This window comes from Zosterops lateralis (genome assembly GCF_965231275.1).
Source record: "Zosterops lateralis genome assembly, chromosome: Z".
In the NCBI taxonomy this organism is placed as follows: domain Eukaryota; kingdom Metazoa; phylum Chordata; class Aves; order Passeriformes; family Zosteropidae; genus Zosterops; species Zosterops lateralis.
The window spans coordinates 34,749,194-34,776,966 of NC_139800.1; the positions used below are offsets into that span (position 1 = coordinate 34,749,194).

A 27,773-nucleotide genomic window follows, 5' to 3' on the forward strand; every position below is an offset into this window, starting at 1 on the left:
TTCTGTTGAGCACCATGTTAAACTTCTTGTGGAACAGTGGGGAATCCTCTAACATATATGGCCTTTACCTGCTAGAATAGAGTGTAGGTTGATCACATTGACAGTGCTCATCTGCATTCAAGGAAGAAGAAGAAAGAGTAGTTGCCAAGGAAGCTGCTTCAAACAGAGATGGAGTGCTTGGCACTAGATCTGGCCGGTGGTGTGAACCTAGTACTGCATATGCAGAAATAAAGAACAATGTTAACAAATTTCATTTTAAATTGAACCCAAGAATCTTCATGTCAGTATGACGAGTCCCATAGTGCCCCCATCAGCTTCTTGAAGTTTCCTAATGTTTGAACTGATGAAATGGTAGTATTCATATGCCCATACCCACACTCTTTTGTATTACAGAGTGAATTTCAGCTGCTAACAAATACATTCAGCAGAATACAGAGTAACTCCAAGGTCAAGTATTAAGCAGAGGTATGAGTTATGAATTTTGCTCGGTCCTGGGACTATTCTCATGCTACCAGGGCTCATTTATCAGATTAGATTAGGTAATTGGTTCTGCTTTCATCATGGCTGCAGGCAAGTTCTGAAAGAGGCAAAGTTGTATCTCTTCAAAAAGACTCTGGGAACAACGAACTTCAAATACTTCATGTGATACGCTTTTTTAGAGATCAGTGAAAAGGATAGCATTGGCTCTTGCCAATTTATTGGCTGTGGTTAATTTATTGGCTGTGGTTAATTTATTGGCTGGGCTGAATACATTTTTTTAGGACATCCTGAAATCTGAAAGTTTAACATTGTATTACAAACTTTGATTCTGACTTCATCTTGCTCCTGAAGGTCCATTTTGTCATATACTACTAGGTACTCTCTCCATAAGAATAACCTGACTAATTTTGAGAGATCAGCTGTACTGCTGGTGCTCTAGTTACAGGACTTCTAGAACTTACACAAAATTTTTAAAACCATCATTTGAGTTGATTTGAAAGACAGTACCTTCTTCATCAAGGCTGACATAACTTTGTCCTTCAGCAAGAATGCCATGCTTTTCATCCTTCCACTCCTGGCTAACTGCACACACTATTTCTTGTGACGCTGCCTTTAGGGCTGTGATGGAATTGCCCCGTTTCTTTGAAGGTGAAGACTTTAAAGCTGCATTACCAAAAGAACATAGGTGTTGAATGATGTTATCTTATGTCCCTGCACATCTTCAGCATATGAAAAAGTAAGTCATATAGAAAATCTAGGTTTTGAATACCGATGAAGAACATGTCTGGAAACCTACTTTAAAAACATTATATTAAAACTAGAGTGAAATGTATTGTTATTTCATCTGCAAGAGAAGTACTTTTGTCTTTTTCATTCTCTTACTGCTTATTATAGGACAATAAGTCAAGTCATTGGCACTGCTAAGTTAAAAAGCTCCTATGGACTACCCATGTAATCAGAGACAGAATGATACAGAAAAAGACCCTAGAAAATAGGAAAACAGAAAAGACATTTGAAATATTCTGAGATGTTACAATCATGTTTTGAGCTGTTAACTACTTCTATGTAATGATACTGCAGAATTTCCACTCATGTGTCAAACATTTCCTTTGGGTATAATAAACACTTCCAAAATCTTAGTGACCTACACACTCAGGTATCAGCACCTCTTTTCTAATTCTTATAAGGGCCTGTCTATTTAAAAAGCACTTTGAATCAAATCCTAGAACTGATCGTCACCACTACTACTGAACCATGACCCCCATCTGTAGCTCTCCTTCAGAATGATGCAAGCTATTTCATTTAGTGTTTTTCAGCTGCTGACTGCTAATCTCCATGCATTGGCTGCAAAGTTACTACGGATGCACTGTAACACGTCTTCCATTACTTTGTAGTAAAGTTCAAATTACATCAAGTCACTTGTCTTAAAGAAAAGAATCAGATACATAATTCCATGTTATTTTTAAAAAGAACATAGTAGCTAATTGCTGAGCTAGCCTCTGCCCAAGGCTAAATCCACTTATTAAGGTTCTGTGGTTAATTGTGCATGGTTGTTCTGTGCACTAGGGGAAAAAAACCAGATTCAGAACAGAGCTTAAGTGTTTAAACTGAAATGTCTGACTCAAAGCTTAGAAATGTTTGTGAAGGCAGGAGCATTCCCAATTTTTCATGAAAGAATGATAATGCATTCGAACCATTAATATGTATAAAAGTACATTAACGGCCCTGTATACAGAAGGAATCAATAAGACTAGGATACTTAGGTTATTAGCCTGGAAAAATGAGACAGATGAATTAAGATCGAAGGGAAAATTAGGCATGATATCCTTTAATTGCACATTGTAGGCTTCAAATACAGAACAGGTTGTGTCTTGTCCTGGAACAAATCTAGCAGTCAGAATTAGAAAGAATTGGGGAAAAAAAGACTCAGATGTTGAGGTAACATATATGGCATTTATTTTATCAAACAGGACTACCAAGTAGTAAGGAGCAGACACTCTACTCTTTATCAACACAGAGGAGTTCTTTTTAGTATTGTCTCAGACAGCAGAACTTCCACCAGTTCTTTGGCAAAATTATTCTAAAATTTAAAGACAACCGGGTCTCAGGAGGCTCCTTTCTCCTTTAAGCTGACTTTTGCTTAGCATTTTGTCACATTACATCAGATTCTTCTATTTTCTTATTAATCAATCTTTTCCAAAAGATTTAACTTTCAACACCTTGAATCATTAATTTATTCCAGTATTTGGTTTTTTTCTTTAATCTTATTTAGTTCTAGTGTTTGTTTGTATTTTGTTCTCTCTCTGTTCACAAAGACTTGTTTCTCACTCCAGATAACTAACAAAAATGTTAAGAGACTGATGCCTTAAGTTTTAGTGTTCATGTTTTTTGGATTCTGTGCTGCCTAGGGGTGTAGTTCTGAGCCTCATATTAAGTGTTAGTAAGCTCTCTTCATAGAGTAGGGAGACAAAACAAATCCTTTTCCTGCTGAAGACCAAAGACAACAAATACAGGTTTCAGGCTCAAAAGCACAAACAGTGGACTGAAAAGAGAAACAAGAAGGATGAGACCTCAGAACCCAAAGCTGTAATTGGACAATTAAACCCCAATATGCAAATGGACCAAAACTTATAAAGTGTAAGATTTTGTGACTGGTCATCCATTTTGTGACCATTCTAAGTCCACCCTGGGTGTAGCCCTGGTCAGGCTCTTGTGCTGCCCAAGGTGTACTCTTAAAGGCCCCTTCCTGGCTCTGCTGCCCACACTGCTTTGGATGCAGCCCAGGACATGTTTGGCTTTCTGGGCTGTGAGTGCACATTCCTGGGTCATGCCCAGCCTCTCATCCACCAGCACCCTCAAGTCCTTTTCAGCAGGGCTGCTCTGGGTCTGTTCATTCCCCAGCCTGTGTTGGTATCTGGGATTGTCCCCACCCACATGTAACACTTTGCACTTGGCTTTGTTGAACCTGGTCAGGTTCCCACTTCTTGAGCTTGTCCAGGTCTCTTTTGTCCCACATAACCATCCTTTCTCTGCACTTGCAACACTTCAGATTGAACTTCCTTTCAGTAGCATGGTCAATTTATATAGAAATTATCTATCAATTCATCAGTATTTATAAGACTCAAAAAAAGTCTTATTTTTATGAAAAGCTGCCATAACATATCATGCATACAGGGAATCACTACTTAGAGTTAATTCAATTTTTCTCTTTTTCTTTTAGATTCCTTCATTCTACTTAAAATATCTTAATTGTTTTAGTATAGTTACTTTTCCTTTCATCTGTCTGTGATATTCTTTTTCTTATTTAGAATTTCACAAAATACTTATCACCTACACTTCTGCCTTCTTGTTGCATTTTCAGTTTTCCTTTTTCTTTCATATGCCTTTACACATAATCATGTTTGTTGTGCCGATCTGCCAGGCCTTTAACACTGGTTTTCATGGGCAGGCTAAGAGTTCACAGGCTCAACTGGTCTTTAGAAAAGTGGTATCATCTTTAGACAACATGCAGAGCAAAGACCAGTGTGACTTCCAGTGGTACAAAAGGTAGTGAAAATAAAACTTGATCTGAACCTTTGATGGAAAAGGCCTGTATGAAGGTTTCTCTAAACTATGTTTTTTTTTAATTAGTAAGATGCTAAATAATTTCCCTTACCTGAGTCAGTTTTTCCTGGGATAGTAATTGGTGAGCGATCTCTTCCTGTCCTTATTTGAACCCACCTGCCTTTTGTTGTAATTTTTCCCCCGTCTAGTTGAAGAGAGGGAGCGATAGTGTGTCTAAGTGGTCACCTGAAGCCAAATTTAGACAGCCCTGATGTGACAAAAATACACAGTACCTAATTCTCAGTAATTTTACTAATAGAGTAAAACCCCAATTGCCAGAAATTTAGTTTCTTGATTGGAGCTGCAAAAGTGCTAGAAGATGTTGAAGACAGGCTTGTTTTTATTGCCAAGACAGGAGCATTAAAAGTTATGAATATAAAAATACATAAAAGAGTAGAAGTCACTACTTTCTTACCTTGAACTTTTTTGAAAACTCTTGCATTCATAAACTTTAAAAATCTGTCTGCATAAAAACTTGGTCGGTGAACTGAAACAGTATCCTACAAGATTGAAAAAGATCTCAGTCACACTTTCCACAAGTAAATCACTAGTAAGATCTCAAGAAAGAAGATGGACACCTCAGGTGAACTATATTACTCGTTTCAGGTATAGTGAAAACTAGTGAATCATTACCATTTTTTTACCTTTTAAAGGTTAATTCTTCGAGAACTTTTTAGGTATTTCATTTATGAAATCATGAGTTATGAATTATAACTCATAATCTGCAAAATTTTCCAAGCATTTGAAATTATTTTTTCAAATTATATATTTTTTTCAGTTATAGATTCATCAAGGTTCTACGAGGTGGCTAGACTTGTGTAAGTTGTAAGGACAAACTAATATTATTAGTTATTTGAAAGCTTAAATAAATAAGTAAGCTTAACTAACTAACTAATTAAATAAACAAATAAAATCAGAGCATGTATTGATAAGACTTCAGCAGCAGCTCAAACCATGTAGGTTAGACTACAAATACACCAGAACTAGTTTTTTCCTGGTCAGCATGAGTCAAAGGTCCACCAGCTAAAATATCAGCAGTTTAAAAAAATAATAAAATCCACTTACCCCATCATAAACAAGAGCTTTCCAAGAATGTTCCAGCTTCTTCATTAACCTAAGTATGTAAAAAAAAAAATCAGAACTGCTTTGTAAAACTTCCATTTTTATAAGTAATTTCAGAATATTTTGCTCAGTGAAAATTCATTGGAAGTTGAAGTTCAACTTACCTGTAAGACTGGAGAATATCAATAATACCCATAAATAAAAGCAGCTTTTCACCTTTATAGCTTTTTGCTGGAATACCTCCCATTCTAAGAGAAACAACATAGTTAGAACATCTTTTAAGACATCTCTGATTACCAGTTACCAGCTGAATTGTACCCACTTGTAAACCCAAAGGAACAGACAATATTCAAGCCAGATGCCACAGTGCAAAGTCAGTCAGATGTGAGTCATCTACCATGCAACCAATTTTAAATAGAAAAGTTGAGGTATCTGGGACTCAGTGGTAAATATCCATTATTAAAAAAATGGAGGAATATTTTAAGATACATTTTAAATAGAATTGGAAATATTCAGATGATCTGAAAATTGGAAGAAAATATACATCAGTTTATTGCTAAGGAAAATATGTAACTTTAGATAAGGGAGAATTTTCTCAATTTATTGATCATAGGTAATAAGCCACAGAGAGTCTTCTCATTAATGAAAGTCTGAAATGGTTGTTTCATATATTTTTCACTAAAAATTATGTATTACTGCACTTTTCCAAAATATCTTTACAGACACATAAGTGACAGATAAAGCAACATTATCAAGCTGAGAATCCTGACTGCATGGGCCTCCAGTTGGTCCAGGGTCTCTATTCAGCCATTGGACCTTCATTCTAAGGCCCTCTCTTCCTACTCCAACACCTAGAAAAATGGTCCATTTTTCAGCATTGTTTTTTTCTCCACTAGCCATTATATGAGAGAGATAGTGCAAGGAGCCAAGGAAGGACACACCACTTGTCAGGATCTGAGTTGCACTATATTAGCTCACGTGGTGTGGGAACCCAGGGTGGCAGCTAGTGCAACACATCTGCCATTATACAACAGCTCTGGCCATCTTTGGTGTGATTGTGAGTTGTAAAAACCAAATGAAATAAAGCTCTGTCTAATTATAGTCTAGAGTTCTCAGTGTCTGGAAACTCTGTGAATGCTAAATACCATCATAATTCTTTCACTTCTTTGCTGTAGGTTTAAGCACAGATTTCTGTATCACTAGTTGTATTTACCTACAGAGCTCCCTTGAGGACCAGGAGAAAAGTAAATCCTTAATTTTATATTAAATCCCCATTATAATGAAAGACTATTATATGAAATATGGAATGGTGACAATAATGCTCTCACAGCACTTAATATATTATGAAGGAAACAACAGAATAATGATTGTCCATATATTCAGATTTCTATTAAAGTTTTTGCTAGACAGACAAATAGAAGAAAAGCATCTGTTCTTAATCTCAGGAAATATAATATATGACTTCAGTTGTCAATGATATCATTCTATGTACATTGAGTATACTACTTCAAGATGAAAACAATGCCTGTAGGAATATCCATTTCAATGTTGATTTATAGTTTTTGCTTTGGTCTCAAAGGCTACTTCCAGTTAAAATTACATTATAGCTGGGACTCTTGTAATAGCTGTCTAATAACATCTCTTTTATAAAAGAATGCATGTGTGCATAGGTAATTCACTCTGAACCATCATGTATTTAAAGCTGATCAATTGACCAACATTCCAATTTCATGCTCTGTGGCAAATCTTGATGATATCGTTTTTGTTAAAAAAAAAAAAAAAGAAAGAAAAAAAAAGCTCAATCTTTCAATTCCTGGAATGCAGGTACTTAAGAATATTTTGCTTGTTAATAGTTTTAATAGTAATCTTAAGAGCAGGTTACAGCACTTACGTGTTTGTTGTCTCTCTGGTGACAGAGTCTCCAGACTTCCCAGGGCCCTGTATAGATTCCATGGCTGTGGAATAGAGAACTTTCTGCCCTCCGTGGCGTTTTGTGTCTGATGTACTCTGGGAACACTCTCCTTTTTCTTTCATGTTATTGTTCAATATGTGGATTCCCAGAAGCAGACTGTAATCCATGATCTTAAAACTTTCTAGAACCTACCAAAAAAGGAATAACGATACTGAAACCACAAGGAATTACACAGCAGCATTTTGCAAACCTGAGTGAAAACAGGCTCTCAAGGCACAAGCTACTCTTATCAGGAAGTGTTTGAAATTACTGTTAAACAAAACCCTTTTACTACCCCACATAAGTCAAATTGCTAGTTATCTAATTAGCTGAATGCTCTTGTAACAAGTGGGAAAGGAAGATGCACAGCTGAAATGTAACGTGACGTTATTTTGTAGTCAAGGGAGATAATTCCAGGTAGCATCTTTTCCTTTATAGCAAGTAATCAATTAATGGTTCCATCATATACTTACAAACAACACATTTTTAAAATTATCTCTAATCCTCATTCCAGACCTCCCTGAGCGTTTTTGCCTGTGCTCCTCTCTTATCTCCCCTCCACCTCCTATTTATAACAGAGGCCATACTTTTGGAGAACTTTCAAATGTCAGCAAAAGTATTTGCTACCACCCCCTTATTAGCAGCTAATGGGACTGGAGTACAAAAATCATGTACCTCTACTAGGTGAATAGGGCCTATCTAAACTCAAAGGACAAGTTCTACTTCTGAAGCATAACTTAATCAACCAGCCTTCTCTTCTAGCTCTACCAACCATTTCTGTCTCCGTCAGCATTTCTTCTCTCACACACAAGTACTTTCATTTGTTTTAGTCAGCTACACCATTATGAAATCTGGCATGCCGTCATTGAAAGGCAATACAGCTCAAGTTGATACCCAAACATGAGCTAAAGCAAGCTGTGATCACACTTAGTAATATAATCAAACTGCTCGCAGACAGCAACTGTGTTTAATTTCTTACACAAAGCCGCTGCTAAGTGGAGTGAGAAACACCACTAACAGCCAGGAGTGATATACTGTGCCACTCACCTCTCCTTTACCTCACGCCACTCAGCAGTGATTCCTGATAGGTTTTGGCACATAGTTCCCAAAGATAATGGTGTAATTTTTGTCACAGAATCAAGAGGCAATAGTATGTCTTTTTACATGAACAAGAAAAAAGTGATTTTACAGAGATGAGAGCAGATTCCAGGTATGTAATTTTGATGAAGATTATCCAAGCATAAATATTTTTGGTTAAGCAGAAACATCCCTTCTCTTAATTAAAAAAAAAAAAAAGCCATTTCAATACTTGCATAGGTTTAAAAACTAAATGGCAATAAACCAACAACTTAGTATGCATCTGTATGTCTAATCATTAGGGTTTTATATCACTTACCCTAATTGTTGGAAAAATACTCATTGTCAGATAACCAGAGCAGTGAAGAAACAAAGCATAACACTAATCTAAATGTAGAAAGGCACAAAATCAGACCTGATTTTCAGACTCAAAGAATGACTTTAAGACACCATGGGTTTGCTCTTGCGCAGAGAGATCCTACACAGTGATGCCTTAGTTCAAATGGAACAAGAAAAAGGCTGCTACTATATACCCTTAGTAGTCCACAGCATCTTCTTGTGACAGAACTCACAAAGGATTCCATACACAACAAGAAAGTGTATTCTAACCACATGATTCTGAAATTTTATTGTCCATTATGTGGAAACATTCGTGGTTTGCAATCATAAATTGCAAAAATAGCATGGCTAGCACGTACAAAGGCACTTGGTGCCAAAAACTAATAAAATTTTCTTTACTGCTGACTTATTGCTACCCTTTACTCAGACCTTCTGAAAAAGAAATTACGATATAATGTATTCATTATAAATATGTAATCAATGAATATTTGCCATAAAATGCTGAAAGTAAATTTTGTATAGGCTGAAAAATAATATCTTAGTAGCACAGTAAGCAACTCTGGTCATGCAAAAGCAGAACAGCAGCTAGTCAGGCTTGGGAAAAGCATTGCCACAGTTATATTTATTTATTTTAGTTATAAATTACTGCTGGCAGCTCTGCCTTCAACATATTCTTTACTGCATTTTGAATTAGGTCACATTAGACACATGATTTTACTGCACTAATTACATAACCTATGTCTAGGATTGGATGTAGTCTCATGGGAGGCTGTGCTGTAATGCGCTGCTTCTTCTTCCACAGGGGCCTCTTATGTGATAAAATCAATCCTTCTGATGACATCAATTAATCACTGCCACTTAAACCCATACTACTTATACAGTACAATAGACTATGCCTAGACAATTTATGATTTTGGTGTAGGATTACTGAAAAACATCATAAAAACAAGTAGCTATTTCATTTTTAGACTGAAACACATTCACATCCAATGGATTAACTGCAGTACAAATTCTTATAAACAGTACACAGCATAAGAACCCTTGTCCCCCATATACTCTGTTCATGGCCCTACTCAGAGGTGGCATTCTACTGTCCACAAAGTGCCTTCAAGATATCATGACATGATCTGGCCCTGTCTGCCTACAGCTTTGATGCACAGTTCTGATTACTTTCCCTTAGAAATGTGATAACCAAACCAACCACTCCTTATGCAAATGAATCTTTGTGACCATATCTAAGAATGTTTTGCTCCCCATTTGTTTCTAATGAAACTTCCGGTAAGAAATAATTAACCTGAATAAAAAAGCAGAATCTCATAAATGAGCACTCAACAAAACTTTGTGTCAAATTCCTCAGTCTGTACTGAGACAGCTGTCTTACTTCTTGATAAAAGTAAATCAGTTCAATTTACAGCTGAATATATCTGAGGGGTTCTGAAGATACATATGTATCTTCATTAATATTTAAAATACCAAATTGTGACAATTTTAAAAATATCTAAGTAACATTTAGCACACACAGTTGTACAAAATAATCTGTTTCAACAAGGACAATTTACAAAATGCGGAACATCAAGACATTTCTGGATATGCCGCATTCTATGAGAACATAAAAGGGCATGAGTCTTTTCCTGTGCTAAGGTTTGTTTGCAGATACTTTTGATGATTTTAGGTCTGCTTTTGAGATGCAGCAGCAAGTTTTTGTTACAAGGCACCAAAATGATAACCTCATCTAATGAAAAAATCCCACTGAAATAAATTACAGTATTACATGGTTATATTCATAGCAAAAGGAGAAAGCCCTGCGAAACACCCGACTAACCATGTGAGATCACTAGAAATTTACATAAATTCCTAGAAATACATTACTTGTGTGGCTAAAGGGAAGAAAACCCCAATCTTTGCTCATGTAACCATTCTGACATGTACCGTGCTAGCAAAGTGGTACTGTGGGGCTTCAGCAAGAACGGTCTTAATCATGCTGTGTATTAACAAGTGGTGTACTTGATAATGACAAATAAACCTTCAGTTCATTAACTTAATGTTAAATTGTTCATTTTGATAGTATTTATATAGGCGTTAATTCACTAGTTACACAGATTCTGTCAACACAGCGTAGTCACTTGGCCACCAAGTACGGCTGTCAAGGCTGACTTCAGCTGCTCTGAAAACCCAGATGGCAAGTGACATGCCTTGTACGCCCTAAGCACTATTTTGTTTCATACCACATAAAAACCCACAGTAAAATGGCATCACAAAATATGTTGTTTCAGAATATGAAAAATTAACTCTCTGAATCAGATTTTCTTTTCTCAGACCTTATCAGATGTTAAAGTATTCTGTGAATCATCTTAGTCATGGTTAGACTCCACTATCTCAGCCAGTGACTACCAGAGCAAAACAAGTATTTCTGCCATGAAATGTCATTATTTTATATGCAGCAAGCCCAAACTATGCACTATCTAGCTGAGAAATCTGCATTTTCATTTGCTATCCATGCAAAACAACATGCAAAAAAGTCATCAGATCATTTCCATAAAAGAGTCAAGAAAAAGATGGCTCAGAAGAAAAAGATTACAAGCTTATTTAATGAAGTATAAATGCATAACCATGCAAGGAAGTATTTCCTCTCCTACAAGCATTTTGGAAAAGCAACATAGGAATTAACACAGTAGAAAGAAGACTGATTTTACAACAAATCAATAATTACTCTTTAGTATAATGAGCTATGTGAAATAAACACAAATTAAAGGACTGTCTCACAAAATGAGCATTTCCTAGGAACAAGTTCACAAATGTCAATGCCTAAAAATGGGTCTGGTTTAGAAAAATCTATCCTAAGAAAATGAACCATTATATTCCCTCTAAAGCATAGGTGGAATCACTTCCCATTTCAACAGAACTCTCAAAATATATTGTTAATCAACAATCTGGATTCTGATTTTAAAAGTAAAAGTAATGAGAAATTACTAATGTCAATTGATACTACAAAATTGGTAATATATAAAGATACAAGAGATCTACAGCATCGTGCTATGATCATTTCCCTCAAACTACCATTTCTGACAAAGAGGCCCTTCATCCAAGATTAGTATGTTTTCCATCTCCATGCCACATCATGCCATCCTTTATTCTGTCTTATGCTGCAGTTTAATATTCCATTTAGTTATGCCAACACTACTGTTTGTAAGGATATGCATACTGAAGTTATTTGGCTTAAAGAATTACCTTTGTAAATCCTTTGAGGCAGAACAAAGGCAAAAAACTGCAACACACACTGCACATGCTACTAAGGGATTTGAAAAATTCTGCGGATAAATTTGGTCATACAAAGTCTCCATCACAGTTGCTATAGCACAAAACAGATGTGCATTCACACCATAAAACTTTTGTAGCAACTGGCTAAAACAGCAGTGATGAAAATAATACCCAAATCTCAACTTAGGAGATATGACCCTCTTTATCCTTAAATTTTCTTGTCTTTACAGGCTTCTTAATTAGTCACTTTTAAAATGTAATTTCCTCAGAAAAGTGCAGTGTTCTTTGCCATAAAGGTAAAACGCAGACTCTCAAAAGCCATTCATTTTTCAATAGGAAAACCATCTTCAAATTATTTTTTTGCTCTTAAAAATTACATGTCCACAATTTGATTAATCGTTACTGCTTTTCCAACAAGGCCAGGATAGGATAGCTACAGCAAGTCTCAGCAGTAGTCTGGAATTGGAAAGCTAGTTCAAATTTTCAATTGTGTACATTGTATATATAATAAACTCATGAATGTTCCATCTTTAGGAACACGGTAATATTACACTCCTTGGTTAGTTAAGGTGCAAATACTGCAAAATGGACTGTGAGCGAAGTTTTCAGACCCTGTCATCTCAAGTGTGAACAAAACAAGGAGAGGATGCAAGAGCTGAACAATGCTATCAACCTGTTCTTCTCCCAGCACAGATGATCTGGAGGCACCAGCCCATGAGGGATCACCACAAGCAACTTAAGTCCATTCTTTAACTGGGGAGGTCATGCATCTCCTCACCAGTACTGCCAGGAGGTGTGATGGGCCAGAACTGATACTGCAGCAGTGGTCCACCTGGAGAAGGAGCTCTGTGTCAGCCATCAAGACAATCTATGTTGGCTGAGCAGATGTATCAGGAGGCCAATTCAGCTAAGCAAGGAAGCCACAGCACAGCTTGAATGTGAAAAGCCAGCATACAGGACAGATGAGGACAGAATGGCTAGAAAGAAGGAATAGAGAAACATTGTCTGGGCATGTAGGGATGGCAGCTGTGGTCAAGGAAGCCAAAGGCCAGATAGAGTTGAGACTGGCAAGGAATATCAAGACACAGAGAAAAGCTGATCAAGGAAAACATGGGTCCATTGCTGAATAGAGCAGGAGATTCAGTGGGACAGTCACAGACCATAGCAGGTCCCCACCACCACTATCTTTCACTACCAGGAAATTCTGACAGGCGTCTGAACTTAGCAATGGATCTTAAGGAAGAGAAGAGCTAGCAGCCAGATGAAATGTTTATATTTAAAAAGTAGGAGAAAAGTTCATTGCTTCCTGATTCTGATTGCAAATGAAATGACCAAAGGAAATACAATTCAAATTTAAGCAACACAGAAGAGAATTTCTTAGTCCTGAAATACCAGAAAGATCAAAAATTTCCTTTCTTAAATGAATTCTTAATTTCAAGGGCCTACACTAACTCTCTTATCATGAAGTAGCAGTAAAAAGAGATAACAAATTTTCAAGTCCTAAAAAGCTGGCCAGTTATCACTGACACTACTTATCCAAATACCTCATGGGCAGAAAAAAGCAGAGGCAACACTGATGTCCTTTTCACAAAATATATGAGATATTTCTTGTGTTTTTAAAGACAGAAGTAAAAATAGTCAGATCCAATCTTATTAGCTGAGCAAGTTCAGCTGTATGAAAGATAAAAGTGTCTGGTCTCTCTATTTTACAACACAGAGTAGGACTTGTTTGAATAGAAAAAAAGGCAGTTAATTCTTTATATATATATATATATAACTTTCAGTGTGTGTATATACATATACTACAGATACATATAGACATATACTTTATTGTGTATATGTGTATTTAGGTAAATACACTGATTACTGTAGGATAATTTTCTTCTTTACTTTTAATACTTTTAAAATTTTGCTGGGCCTTTAAGAACTCTAGACTAACTTTAGAGTTGTTAATTTAAGATATACACTGAAAAAGGATTGTGTTAACACTCAAAAACATGTAGCAGGAATTTTCCCAGACTTTCAAAGAATCAGTAAGAGTCCCTTTATATGTAACAATTAAATGATCGATTCTTGTCTTTTCAGTCCAGTTCCATCTTTTAGATTCCCACTGTTATTTCCAATACAGTAGATTCCCCCAGGCTTTGACTGGGTAAGTAATATTGGACAAGTGGGGGCTGCACAGAAATGCATCCAGATCCCCAGATGTGACATACTGATGCATTCTGTGTCATCACACATGGTAGGAGCTCAGGAAACACTCACTGCAAGAGGCTACAGAGAGAACAATGTGTTGTGTTAGATAAATGTCTCATGCTGAATATGCAGCTGAACATTACGTCACACAAAACAGCTTTACAAACCAATTACAAGGCATTGCAGGACTTCTGTGATAGTTAAACAAAAAATTCTATTCATGTACAAAAACAATGCTTTCCATCTTGTATCACAGGTGCCAGTAAACAACAAACTGATATTCAGGGTGTCTCTTCTATGTCATGAGTTCAGACTACCCATTTTGCTTTTTTATGATAAAATTCCTAAGATCTCCCTCAGACAAAGTAAATTTTTTTCTCTCCAAAACCCCATGAATTCTGGGAAGCTCTGAGACATCCAGAGTCTCCCTTTCCCTACTTTGCATTTTCTTACCCATGCTACAGGAAAAAAAAAAAAATCTTACAGGGATTCTCTCTGTCCATAACAGGAACTGATTCCATTCACCAAGGTGGTCTCAAAGAGAAATGATAGGTATCCCTTATCTGCCCTGAAAATATGATGTCCACAGCTTTTACATGGACTTTTCAGCTGAGGAAGAAATTACCTTGCTCTAGAAATAAGACTGCTGCCACAAGGCCTGCCGGTTCCCATTCCTAGATAACTAAGAGACATATTCACAGCAGCTCAACATACAGTTTATCATACAAAATAAATGGGGCTTCCATGGGGCTAACTATGCCTTGAGAAAAAAGTAGTTAAAATCTCCAAATTAATGGAAATCATCATCAAATCTACTGGACTTTATTCCTATGTTAATCTGTATTGCCACAGATGGATTAGTGTAATCCTGGATGCTCTGAGAAATAGAGGGATAGTGGAACTTAGGGTTGTGCTAGATTATGAACTTAATGAGCCAGCAATGTGCTCTTGTGGCCAGAATGTCCAGCTGTATCCTAGGGTACACTGAACACAGTACAGCCACCTGGTTTGAAAGAGGTGATTGTTCCACTACCCTCAACATTGGTGCAGCCTCACCTCAAGAATCACATGCAGTTTTGATCTCTACAGTGTAAGAAGGATATAAAATATTAGAATGTGTCCAAAGAAGGCAACAAAGATGGTGAATGGACTACAGGGCATGATTTGGGAGGACCAGAGAAGGGTATTGGGTTTGAGGGTGGCAGAAAGAGTGGTGCTGATCTCTGGTGCCTGGTGATAGGATGCAAGGAAACAGCTTAAAGTTGCACTGGGGAAGTTCAGAGTGGATAGAAGAAAAAGTTCTTCAGTGAGATGGTGGTCAAGCACTGGAACCAGTTCTGTAGTGAGGGAAGTGCTCATGGTCCCCAGTCAAAAAGTATATGGACATTCTATTTTATGACTATGATCTCAGATCACAATAGCTTAACTAAAATACAGGATTCATCAGTGCTCTGACATCCATAGTTATCTCTCCTTAAATAGCATGGAAAATAAGCAGAGGTTAAGTAACCTGTACTGAGTAAATTTAGAGCAGAGGTGAACACAAAAGTTTAAATATATACTCACTCGACAATCCCGCTGTAGTGTTTTCATTAGTGCACTGTGTGTTTCAGAGTCAAAATACAACCCTTCATGCATATCTTGCAGGAAATCCAGGTCTTTGAATGTAGGGTTGGACTTCTCCCTCTCTTTTCTTGATGCCCTCCGTTTGTATGTGGAGCCTTTCAAGTCGTATGTGAAATGCATTTTCAAGGCTCGTGGCAAAACATTGTTCATGACAACAATTCTAATATTAATGCCTCCTGACTGAACACAGTACAGCCCATAAAATTTGGGAAGAAGAGTCCTTGGATTCTGGTTCAGGTTCTAAAACAAAAGAGATATTTTTAAATATGTCTATTTTCAATGAACTTCCATGCTTGAGAAAGGGGTTTTTTAAGACCAAAGGACATTAACATGAAGAAATTTGTCTATGTTTTCTTATTCAGCATAGTTTCTTCAACCAATTGATTGTCTCTGTGGGTTTCTATTCCAGAAAGTCAGCATAGGCACTGTCTTTTTGCCAGGAACTTATAAAGGCCAAGAGCAGAGCAGTAACTACAGGTTTGTCTTTCTCACAGAAAAGAACAGATTGGCCAAACATAAAAGCATCCCAAAGACTTATTATTTTTCTGACCTGAACAACGTTTGCATTTTACCTGCTGGAAGGAGTTTGGGTCAAATGTAGGTCTCATTATCTTAATTTGGATTCTGAGAAACAGAACCCCTCTCTCCATGAGGCTTTACACACTCAGGGTTAGTGTAAATGACTAAGTTATTTCCAAAGAAGCACGACGTCATAACAGACCCACAACTGACCATCAGAACAGAAAAGTGTGAAATAATCCAAATTCCACAACAGGCAAAATAAATTAGGTAGAGGATAACAGAGGTGAACAACAAAAAAGTAGTTGCCACCATTGTCCTTTCTGGTGTGCCAGTACACTTGTTTTGTTTTTACACACACCGTGAATCCATGTTACTTTAATGCAATAATGACAACGCTCCTTATTTTTAGTATAAGTGAGAGGGTAATTTTTCAAGTATTTACTTCAGAAAACAAAGCAAGAAAAGAAAGTCAGTCACAGGTCTAATAATACAAAGTCCCACATACCACCCAAAAGAATACCTGTTTGTATGTATGAGTGGCTTTTGTTAAAAAAGGAAGGAAAATTAATTAAATTCTACTTACTTTTTAATGAATGGTTTTCCCTTCGGATGACACATAAAACCCAATACAATGGACTTAGAATTAGCCCTTAAAAGGCTCCATTTAAAAATTAAGTTTTGAACAAATTACATGGATAAAAGCATCTTTCACATCATTGCTTTACTACATGAGAAATGAAAATTAGAAGTAGTTGGAAACAAAAGGGAAACTGACCAGTCTAGTTTCTTTGTCCACTCTGAGTGAAATGCAGAGGGTAGACAAACACAAAATGGAGAAAAAACCCTGAATTAGAAATTTAGAAACCTTATTTTGTTACTAGCTTATTAGAAGCAAAATTTGGTATCAAATTAGATTATGACATTCAGCTTCATCTTGAGTGCTAAAAGAGCACCAATTCTTATCCTAAATATATTCTTGATTTGTATCTATTCTTCCTGTAGGGTGTGTAGGGCATGAAGTACAAAGGCAGGTAAAAAATAAAAAATATTACAAAAAATACAGATAAACCCAGTGAAATGTTTCAAGACAAATGAAACTGAATTGTCAGAAGTGTGACATGAAACAGGAGAAATAGAGGTAAAATACAGTTTTTAATTACTTACCATATAATAACCTGGCAAGAGCTTCTGAAGAAACTCAGCCTCTTTGTGTTGAACTGTTTTGATGATGAATTCGTCACCACTAGTCACAAAAAATAAGGACCCACTGGCACCTGGGTTGGATAATTCAATTAAAGGTTCACTGCAGATTGAGTACTGGAAGAAACAAAAATTGCTTTTCACTGCCAATGCATGCATTACCCAAACACAAGTTTAGTATGAAGAACTGCAGGTTCAAGTAGGCACAAGAGAATCATGTAGCAATACTTCTGCTGCTGGCTGAAGTTTGGCAGGCCACTCTGCTCAGGCCATGTTGCACAACCATGGAAGAGCAGCTGGCAGCTGAGCATATGCCATATGATCCCTCTTCATGTCCCAAAGCAACAGGTTCCTTTGGAGGGAAGCCAGTGGTCAAGGTGGAAGGAGTCAATCTCCATGCTGTCAGCATAGCAAATTCTGAGTCAAAAACTTTGAGAAGACATTTTCACTGAAACTATTTGGTTTTCATATCAATTTCTCAAAGAAATAGGTACAAGATGGTAGAAAAATAAACTGGGAATAGAGGTTTCTCATTATAGACAAATAGGCAGATCCTATTCTTTGCAACTGGGATTGAAACTATTAGACTGATAAACTTGATATATTAGAGCGACTAATTTTAGTATAGTAATTAATTTTTAAAATATTTTACTAGTTTTATGATTGAAAACTGCTTGAAACAGAAAAAACTCAATACCATTAAGCAAGAAAAACTGGAATTTGAAGGACCTTTATATTACATATGTAGACAGGCTTCCTCTTCCACAGGACACATTAAGAATCATAATCACATTGAGGAGGAAAAGGACACCAAAGACTACCCCTTACTAGTAGAACCATATCTCATACAGAAATGAATGTACATTTATTAAGCATCCACTATTCTAAACTTCATTCAAATTAAATGGAGAGTAGATATTAAGCTCAAAACCATAGGAAAATCTCTTTATATTAAACTTGATAACAGTGATTCCAGAAAATCTAATAAATACGTTCTTTTGTGACTACTTGAAATAAAGAAGCATATTTCCTATGGACTCATGCCAGTGCCTTAATGCATCTTCTGATCGTAGCTCCAGCTAAGACTTACAATTTTAAGAAAATTTTGCATGATATATAAATATTTCCTCTCCCTGCTCCCACTCAATTGTCATTAATACCAAATACCTTTCTTTTTAATCCTATAGTTGCAATTTTCTTCAGGGAGAATGGCCATATCAATCTGTAACACTATAAACCTTTAGACCAAATCAGTAGTTGTACTGCAGCAGTTGCATTTTTCTTGCCAAAATATTTGTATCTGCATGAGTAACTGTCACTGTGATAAATATTTGAAGGCAATTATCCCAAACATTAAAGCTCAATAGAACAGTACAACATAAGCACAAGACATTGACCTACACTCTGCATTGGTCATTTGCCAGTGGTATGCATCTCTAAAAAAGTCCACCCACCAAATGCTGATATTTAAAGGGCCCAGCAAGTTTTGACTGGACACCTCTGAAAGGCAAATCAAAACCAAAGGCAAGAAAAATCCCAAAGAGCCTGACAACCGAGTATTTATGATCAAGAAGTTTCCCTGAAAAATGACGGTACTCCATGAGGTTTTCAGTGACAATTTAATTCTACTAGCTGTTCAAATATATTTACACTTGTTGTCCTATCTGACTCCTACAGTGTGTTATTGCTCATCCTCCTTGGAAGAGATGAAGCTTTAAAACTTGAGCTTTAAATCACTTCAAATTAACAGTGTAAACTCACATATGCCTGCTATAATTTCTGCTCTTATTTTACTTCACATGCCCTGCAGCCACAGCCAGACAATCATTTACTACCTTCTACTTGTGTGATTTCCTGTTTCAAAAGAAAAAAGAAACTGCAACAAGTTGTCTTTACTTGGAACTTCCCTCAGGGAATAGTCCTTTTCTACCTAAACTGACTGCCACAAATCTTATTCACAGCATGCATACTTTGCATAAACTTTAACTTCTGCTACTGCAAAGGCTTCCTTAGGTGGAAAAGAAGTTGCAGATGATAACTTTACTCTAGGAAGCACAGACTTTTTAGCAGCTGGCAGCACAGCCCACATACTTCAGCTCTTGTGAAGTGCATAAAAAGAGATAAGATAAACAATACATTGAATAAAGACATTATTGTCACCCATTTTGTCCTTGTCTCTAAGCTTGAAAGACTTTGATGGATGGATCACTCAGTGGGTAAGGAATTGGTCACACTAGGAGTTGTGGACAATAGAAGAAAGAAATTCTTCACTCTAAGGATGTGAGGTCCTGGAATGTGTGCTCTAGAGAGCTTGTGGATGCTCCACCTCTTTGAGCACCTGGTCTAGGGGAGGGTGTCCCTGCCCATGGCAGTGAAGTTGGAATTAAATCATCTTTAAGCTCCTTCCAATCTAACCATTCTATGACTCTATGATTCATGAAATTCCCAAAAAAGCCTTATTTCCTTTCCACTACCATTTATAATTCAAATTAATTATCTTTTTTTAATATATAACTATGGTTATGAGGACTAGTAACACAAATTCCATACATAGCACTAAAGAATTAAAATAAGACACCCACATTAAGACATCCACATTCAACCTAAATAAAAGCAAAACCAACTAAGTTTTGCTTTCAGACTTATTGTCCATATAGGAAGAAAACCTCATTATAGCACACTTGAACACAACAGAAACAATTTATTTAGTACTATATTATTATTTCAGAATCATCTAATCAATTTTTTCTTTTTTATTCACCCAAGCCCTTTCAAATTCTTTTGGTTTTAAAGAAGCCATTATCAATATTGGAAAAGGATTTTAAAACTCATTCAAAAAAGTGCACAATAAAACTCTGACATATAATGTTGCTAATTTGTACCAAGACTCTGATCCCTTGGGTGACTCGCCATGAAACAAACTGAACATTGGACAAACATCTAGAAGATGGGCAAACATCTAGAAGACATTCCAACTCAGCATTCAGCCTTCCCTTCCAAAAGCAGAACTACAGGAGAGGTAAAATAGTGGATACTTGTCCCAGCAGTGTGCAAAGTGGTTCCACCAAGTAAAGCCGGCTTTTACCATGTCAGCAAACTTCTTTTCTTGTATAAACTCAATTTATAAAACAGAGAGAACAAAGGAGGCATTCTAAAATGCTTCATTTTTTAGTCTGACATCCATGTTCCTCAAAGATAGACAGGAACGTTTGTAGACCTCACTTTTTAATGAAGTGTGTAAGTAACACAAGTCACACAGAACTATGTAATTAGAACTGAATTGATAAACGTCACACCACTACTGATCATAACTTCTCTAGAAAAATTATCTGAATTACATAGATGTTGCTCTAGTCAATTAACAAAGCAGGTTTTTTATATGAATCATCTCAAAGATAAAGAATTTAAAATTTTAAACATTAAAATTTAAACATTAAAAGTATTCACTAATTATATATTCTTCCACACATAAAATTTTGTACTGATTTGGGCACTCTTTAAGAATGCTTTTCTGCCACAATGAAACTAGCATGCTGTGTAATAATTTGTAACTCAAAGAAAAAGTGCAGGCTCTTACCAAATAGTCATCAGGCTTGATACCAAAGAGTTCTCTGAAATAGCGGAAGGCAAGAGGTGCATATGTCTTAAATCTGAAGTCAGGGTAATGATGAGCAGGGGTAAGATTGCTCCCTTCACTGAAAACAAAAACAGACCAAACCAAATTACTGAACAATTATTAGTAGCTAGCTTCACCATAAAGCTGCCTAACTTGACTGTTTGCTTGCTGAGAAAGGACCATAAATGCAGAAAAACCTCTCTATCACCATTAACCATTGTAATAGAAACGTCTGAGAGAGACACTGCCAGCAAATCCCTTTTTCTCACCTTAAAGGAAATTACTATTTTCACCACCTACATGCATTTGCATAAAGATCATGTTTAAACATGAACAGGACAAAGTTTGCATTCCAAAAGTCCAGGGTAGAGACTGACTCCAATGAGTATTGAAAAGTCTTGTGTCATGGTTACTGTGCTCAAGGTGGCTCCAACCACAGGATCTCCCACCAGCCCTTCTCTGTTTGTATGCAGCAGATTCAGCAGAGCAGCTTCCCTGGTAGGCTCCCTTCCCAGCTATGTTGGGAAATTATCTTCACACACTCCAGGAACCTCCTCTCTGGTGTTGAATTTCCAGCAGATATCTGACAGGTTAAAATCACCCACAAGAACAAGGGCTGGCAATCATGAAACATCACCATCACATCATAGAATAGTTCATCCACCTCCTCATCCCGGTTGGGTGGTCCATAACAGACTCCCACCAGGATATCTGCCTTTTCAGCCTTCCCCCTGATTGTCACCCATAGGCACTCAACCTTCTCATCACTGTCCTTGAGCTCTGTACAGTCAAAACTCTTCCTAATGTACAGAGGACCCCACCAGCTCTCCTTCCTCACTTGTCCCCTCTGAAGAGCTTGTGGCCATCCAGCAGAGCGCTCCAGTCATATCACCATGTTCCTGTGGTGAGTGACTGTCATAGCTTTCCTGCTACTCTATGGCTTCCAGCTCCTTCTGTTTGTTACCTGTACTCATTAGCTCCTTTCCTTGTTTCATATTTATCATCTCTCACTGTATTTTTAGACTGAGTTACAAAAGTCTTGAGAGGAATACTAGATACAAGGTAAAGGTCAGCAACAAAATGCTGCTACATTTCAAAAAAACCCTATGGTTTTTCTATGCCCATGGATTCATTTATGATAGAAATTGAGAGAGGTCTTTTAAGCAGAAGAGTAAAGTTCTACACTGTAATTTCAAAACAAATAACAGCACCTTTAAGATAAAGTTCTGGTACTGAAATCAGCCAGCTAGAAACTTTCTAACATTTTTTTTTTTTTGAGTATTAGAAAGCAGGCTTTTATTACAGCATGCTGGTCACGCTGGGGATCTTTCCTCTAATCAAGTCCTCTTGAGAGTTAAGTGAACAGTGTTTTTATCATATACACTGATTATATATTCACTAGCAATCCCCACCTACTTGACTTTATTTGACATAGTTGCTCCCCTTATCAGAAGTCCTTATCTGGTTCTTTGGGGTCTGTCTTTAATGTCTGATGTCCTTTCTATGTGGCTGTTCCTTGACCTCTGCATCTGAGTAGTGCAATATCATTGTTTTGTACAAGCTCTACTTTGCCAGCCTTGCAGAGCTGAGCTGGCATCCTGCTTGTGTTTTGCATGACTTCTGTTTGCCTAAGTTACATCCTTTATCTATTTCTCCAAGGTTGTGCTGTTGTGTTTTACTGTCCTTGATAATAGTAAAATGCAGTTCTGTTTTACTATTCTTATCAGTTTGGCCGGTGTCTGAATGGTTTGATAAATAGAGAAATACAAAATCCAACACGACACAGTTACTGGAATCAACTTTTCCAGCACTTCTTTATTCATTTCCCATAACTAAATTATTCAGTAATGCAGAATGTACCATTATGCTTGGCCAGAGGACACTAAAAGAAAAGAAGCCTACAAATTCACACAGGTATGAAAAGCAATAAACATTGAGCAACATTCCTGAAAAAGATAATGAATAAAAATTAAATATAATGAAAGAACTTAAGACCTTTCATCCTGTACAATTAATACTTATCATATGAACTTGCCACCTTTTATTAACAGCAGTTTGATGACAGAAACCTTCTCAACCCACCTACTGCCCCTGCATGCATGCTGCCAAACCCCCACATAACCAAGCTGTTTCAGTGACAGCAGGTAAACACGTCTTCTCAGGTTTCAGAAATGTATAACGCTTCTGACTCTTGAACAGAAGATGCAAGGAGGAAAGAAACCAAACAGATTTTGTCTAGAATTCACACATAAAAAGATGCACGTGGATGACCAATGATACATATGAGGACAATAGGATACTGCTTCTTCTTGGAGTGCTAAACTCTGCAGGTAACAGTGAAAGCTGCCTAGTCTGAATGAACTCCTCTGATCACTTTATATTTACTGCAGTACTCCAAGATATCAAAATCAAATACATATATGCTTCATTGTTCCAATATAGAGCTAAAAATGAAAATCAGTAGGATACAAGCTAAAGATGTTAGTGTTTCTTTACAGTTAAGATAGCCTCATGCTCCTCATAAGGCCTTTCAGCTGCTCAGAACACTGCCACATTTGTCAGACGTTAAGTTTCACATCGCTGGTTGTGACTCATTGAATTTTTGTCCAACATGAGGATGCCCCTGTGATCATAGAGCTACAGTGGAAACCTGGGGTCATACTTGTAAATGCATTTAATTGTCATAAGATGCAGAAAAGAATAGAACAGAGTGTTCTCTACTGAAGTATCACATAATTGTCAGGGAATATGAAGCATCCACACTCTTTTATTAAGTTCTACATTTCAGTACTAAATACTTCCATAAATCTGCTTCCTAGAGCTGTAACTCGAAAGCTTCTCTTGTGAGAGCATGTCAGCAAATAGATTACTTGTCCTTACTATACCAGAACATTTACTGTCACTTCACTAAGGTGAGATGAAGGTAGGAGGGTTGCTATGATAAAAGGACAGTTCTGAGCCATTGCATAAGTGCATATGGAGTAAAATGACCAACACAGGGTCAGGAGGTGCACAGTCTGCATAGCAAGTGGAGATTTATTGCAAAACAGAGCAATTATTTTGGAACAGATTCTACACAGAAAATTCCATGTATTTAGAGTACATCAGATACTTTATAACAATTTCACTATGTGGACTACTTTTCTTGGTCTTTATAAAATCATCTTTAAAAAAACCCTTCTATTTAAGGTCTACAGAGTATTTTACCATACCCTACTGTTTCTGTTAATCATATTAATTAGTTTCAGCTTCACTACCTAACAGCATAGTTATTGATCCCAATAGTACCCTCTTCTGTAATTCATGAAGCAAGCTTGACAAAAATTTAAGATTTTTTGTTAGTACTCTGGAAAATAGTTTTTAAGATTTTCTTGATAGTTTTAGCAGAAAAGCACCCTCGCTTCCAGTAATTTCATACGGTAATGGAAACCTTTCAAATATCTTATCAATTTGAAGCTCATATGACAAGTATGAATTGAATATGGCCTTGCTCTTGCTGGAAAAGGACTCCACTGTACAGAATACCTGATATAAGTACATCCCTACCTATTTAGAATTATTCACATTCCACTCTCAGCTATTGAAAGAATGTATTCTGTGGTTTCTCTCCACGTTTTCTTGATGCATTTTACAGTTTCACTCCCACAGGATTAAAGTATATGTACAAAGCATTACACAAAACGATTTTTAATCAGTCTAGGGAGTTTCAAGGGGACAATTATGTCTTTGAAATTGAACAAGAAAAATGCCCATGACCTGTTGACAAAAACTTAAATCTGTAAATGGTACTTTGGACATAATAAGAAAGGGGGTAACCATATAATTCCCCTCTCAGCTAGTTTAAACACAGGTCTTCCAGAAAAAAACAAAGATAAAGACTTTTAAAATAAGCTCTGATTCTGGCAATCTTGAGGAATTCAAGTCTTTCTATGTGAGCTATGACAGCAAAATATAGGCTTCAGAAAGATTAGGAAGCAATTATAATTTACAAGGCATTTTAATAACCTTAGCTGTTATACCACACAAAAGATTCATAGGGAGACTAAAGAAGAGAGACTAAGCTTAAAGTGCAAGTTTGGTTTAATACTTAAACTGTTGTGTTTTTTTTAAACCAAGCACACCTAGAAATGACAGTATGTGCATTTTAGCCTGTCTCTTTGTAAATGCTGAGTGTGGATTTAAAGCAAAAGTGGGGTCCAATATCAAACTAAAAGTGGAGTAACACTAATTACATTTTTACTGGCTAACCCCATGGCTGTAAAATTTTGTTTAACAAGACGCCCAGATACATTTCTTGGCAGTTTTTCTTTGCTATGGCCCCACCCTGGTAGGATGTACTCAGAGATATCACATCTATCTGAAGGGGCAGAGAAAGCCAGCTGCATATCTTGGTAGCAACCCCTCATTGCTGAGGATTGTTAAAAGGCTCTGACAGAGCTGTTAACAAAAGAATTAGTCTTCAGTTGTGACCCCATGTATAACTTTCTTGTATGTGAAGAGGAGGAGCATCTCAGTTCTTTCAGTGAAAGCAATTATTTTTTAGATTGTAAAATCAAAATAAAATGTCTAACCTTAAATGCTCCCAACATTAAAAACTAAGATTATCTAAGTTCAGTTTCATTGCTCTTGAATACACCTGCTTTCTACAAATTATTCAAAATGTGTTTCAGCTCTAAAAACTATATCAAATAAACAGATGCTGCAGGTCAGGTAGTGCTTTGGTATGTTCCTTTCCTGTATGTAATTTCAGGAAAGCATCATTGTCCAGATGATGGAAGTAGATATCATGTTTATCTGTACAAATAGATGTGTCTGTGTTTTCTTCATAATGTGGTTTAAAGTCCAGTGGTAATATCCTTTTTTCTCACTTACATTTTCCTAAACTCTCAGTTACCAAATGCTGTGGTGAGTGGTTCCCTACAAGTCAGCTTTGAAATACAACTAGGAAAAGTAAGTAACTTAAGAACACATCAAGTCAACCGTATCTATATAACAGCTGAATACAGAAGCATTTATTTATGATGACAAAGATACGATTATTTTATAAGCAACTGGAAATGCTATTAAAATATAGGATCTCAGAGTACTTGTAAAGTAGTTTAAGCAGTCTACATAACCATTCAACTATCCTGGTTATCAGAGATTTACCAACAATTTATTGGTAACAGAAGTAGCTGAGTCCAGTAATTCATACCAGATTTTGCTTTTGTCACCAAAGTATACCCATTTCTAATATTTGTTTTGCATCCTCTTCTCCGTGCTATCACTTAACCCACAAACCATAAAAGCCTTGTCAGAATTTGAGTCATTCTGTGCATCTCCGCAATCGAAGCACCAAGGAAGAGCAGCAGCATTTTATCAGAATATTCAGGTCACCTTATCTTCCTTATGGGACCACCCACTGGAAACACATATCATGTGTCTAAGTTACACAACAACTCATCATTAGTGTCAACTTTAAATACACTGAACCTGTGGAGCATTCTATACTACAAATGCACTACTTAGTCCACCAGCTAACTTATGATACAGGTTTGGTACAAAGATATTTCCAAGGGGAAGTATCAATTTTCTCAATCAGTCCTCAAAAACATACTAGAAAGCAGTACATATCAGTTATAGATGTAGGGTACAACCCAGACTGGCCAAGTAAAGTTTTAACTTTCTTAGTACTTTTGACTACTTATTTGGGCTGTTATGCAAATGCTATCACAATACAATGGTAAGCTTCTGACATTAAAGAGTAGAAAGTACTGAATTTCATTAGCATCACAATAAGACAAATTGTAAATGAACTAGTTCAGTATACAGACTGTAGCTGCAGAGTGCATACACAGGTCATCAGCATCTAACACATTTCCCATTAGAAACCATAGCAACTGTTCTCAATATGCAAGGTCTAGACCCTGCAATTAAAGTGTATCATCAAGGGAAGTGTATAAGATTAACTAACAACTTGACCAAAAGAGGTCGAACTCAACAGCTGTGCTCAAAAGCAACCTCTGTGTAAGAAAATAAAAAAATGCAGGCTGAAACATACCATCTTGCTTGAAACATTCTGCATTTCTGAAGCTTCATAGCTAAAATTAGCTGATATAATGGAGTAGCATCTGTTTGACTTCTCAATCACCACAGAAAATTCACCTCCTTCTGTGTCTACTGAAAGAGCTTAATAAGTTGCCTACACTGACAACTCACAAGGAGATGCATTGCCCCATGGCCCAGTTTGAGCCACCACTGCCTGCCAGAGCTAGGCTTACAGATGAGCAACATGCCAATCTAACCAAGGCCATCTCACTGGAAGCCAGCACCACAGCCAAGTCAAAGGGCTGACAAAATATTGCTGAAGCCACATTGTACAAACTAGTAACTGGAAGCGAATTGTGCCACCAGGAAATGCTTCCAGCCAAGGAAGAAAGGGGTGTAAGTATGCCAGAGAGCAATGCAGGATGAACAGCCTTCCTACCAAACTCTCCAGCCACTGTTGCAGCAGTACCAACACCAGGTAAGTACCTCTGTTGCTGGATTTCCAAAGCAGAGTTGAAAATCCAGAAAAGAGGTTACTTGGAGTAATTTCTCTTGTGGTTTCACTCTATTCAGTGAGTAGGGTGAAGACTTCAGACACTGTCTTCAGAATCAAGCAGGTCAGTGTAGGGTGCATTTTGTTTCTCCATCCTAGGAGCAAATTTGCATAGTACCATTTTAACTATCTGAATGGTGGTTCTCAATGAGCACCATTACAGCAGCTTCCGGTAATACCTCATTTTCCAAAACCAACATGTTATACAAACTCCTGGGGAGCTTGAAGAGAAAGGGATGAAAGGTCTTCCACCACTACAATGT

General features: G+C 36.9%; 1 protein-coding gene across 4 annotated transcripts in view; it reads right to left on the reverse strand.

Annotated features, from left to right (window-relative positions):
• The window catches only part of PIP5K1B (phosphatidylinositol-4-phosphate 5-kinase type 1 beta), a 100,207-nt gene that overhangs the window by 22,282 nt on the left and 50,152 nt on the right, over nucleotides 1–27,773 (reverse strand). For all 4 annotated transcript variants that reach the window (XR_014592543.1, XM_083884131.1, XM_083884129.1 and 1 more), the window contains 9 exons: nucleotides 20,892–21,009; nucleotides 17,279–17,431; nucleotides 15,533–15,832; nucleotides 7,037–7,245; nucleotides 5,310–5,393; nucleotides 5,149–5,197; nucleotides 4,499–4,583; nucleotides 988–1,143; nucleotides 69–213 (listed from right to left, as the gene is read on the reverse strand). Coding sequence is in view for 3 of the 4 variants with exons in the window: in XM_083884131.1 (XP_083740257.1) it covers nucleotides 69–213; nucleotides 988–1,143; nucleotides 4,499–4,583; nucleotides 5,149–5,197; nucleotides 5,310–5,393; nucleotides 7,037–7,245; nucleotides 15,533–15,832; nucleotides 17,279–17,431; nucleotides 20,892–21,009 (1,299 nt within the window). In the remaining variant the exon portion in view is untranslated. The remainder of the gene's footprint in view (nucleotides 1–68; nucleotides 214–987; nucleotides 1,144–4,498; nucleotides 4,584–5,148; nucleotides 5,198–5,309; nucleotides 5,394–7,036; nucleotides 7,246–15,532; nucleotides 15,833–17,278; nucleotides 17,432–20,891; nucleotides 21,010–27,773) is intronic.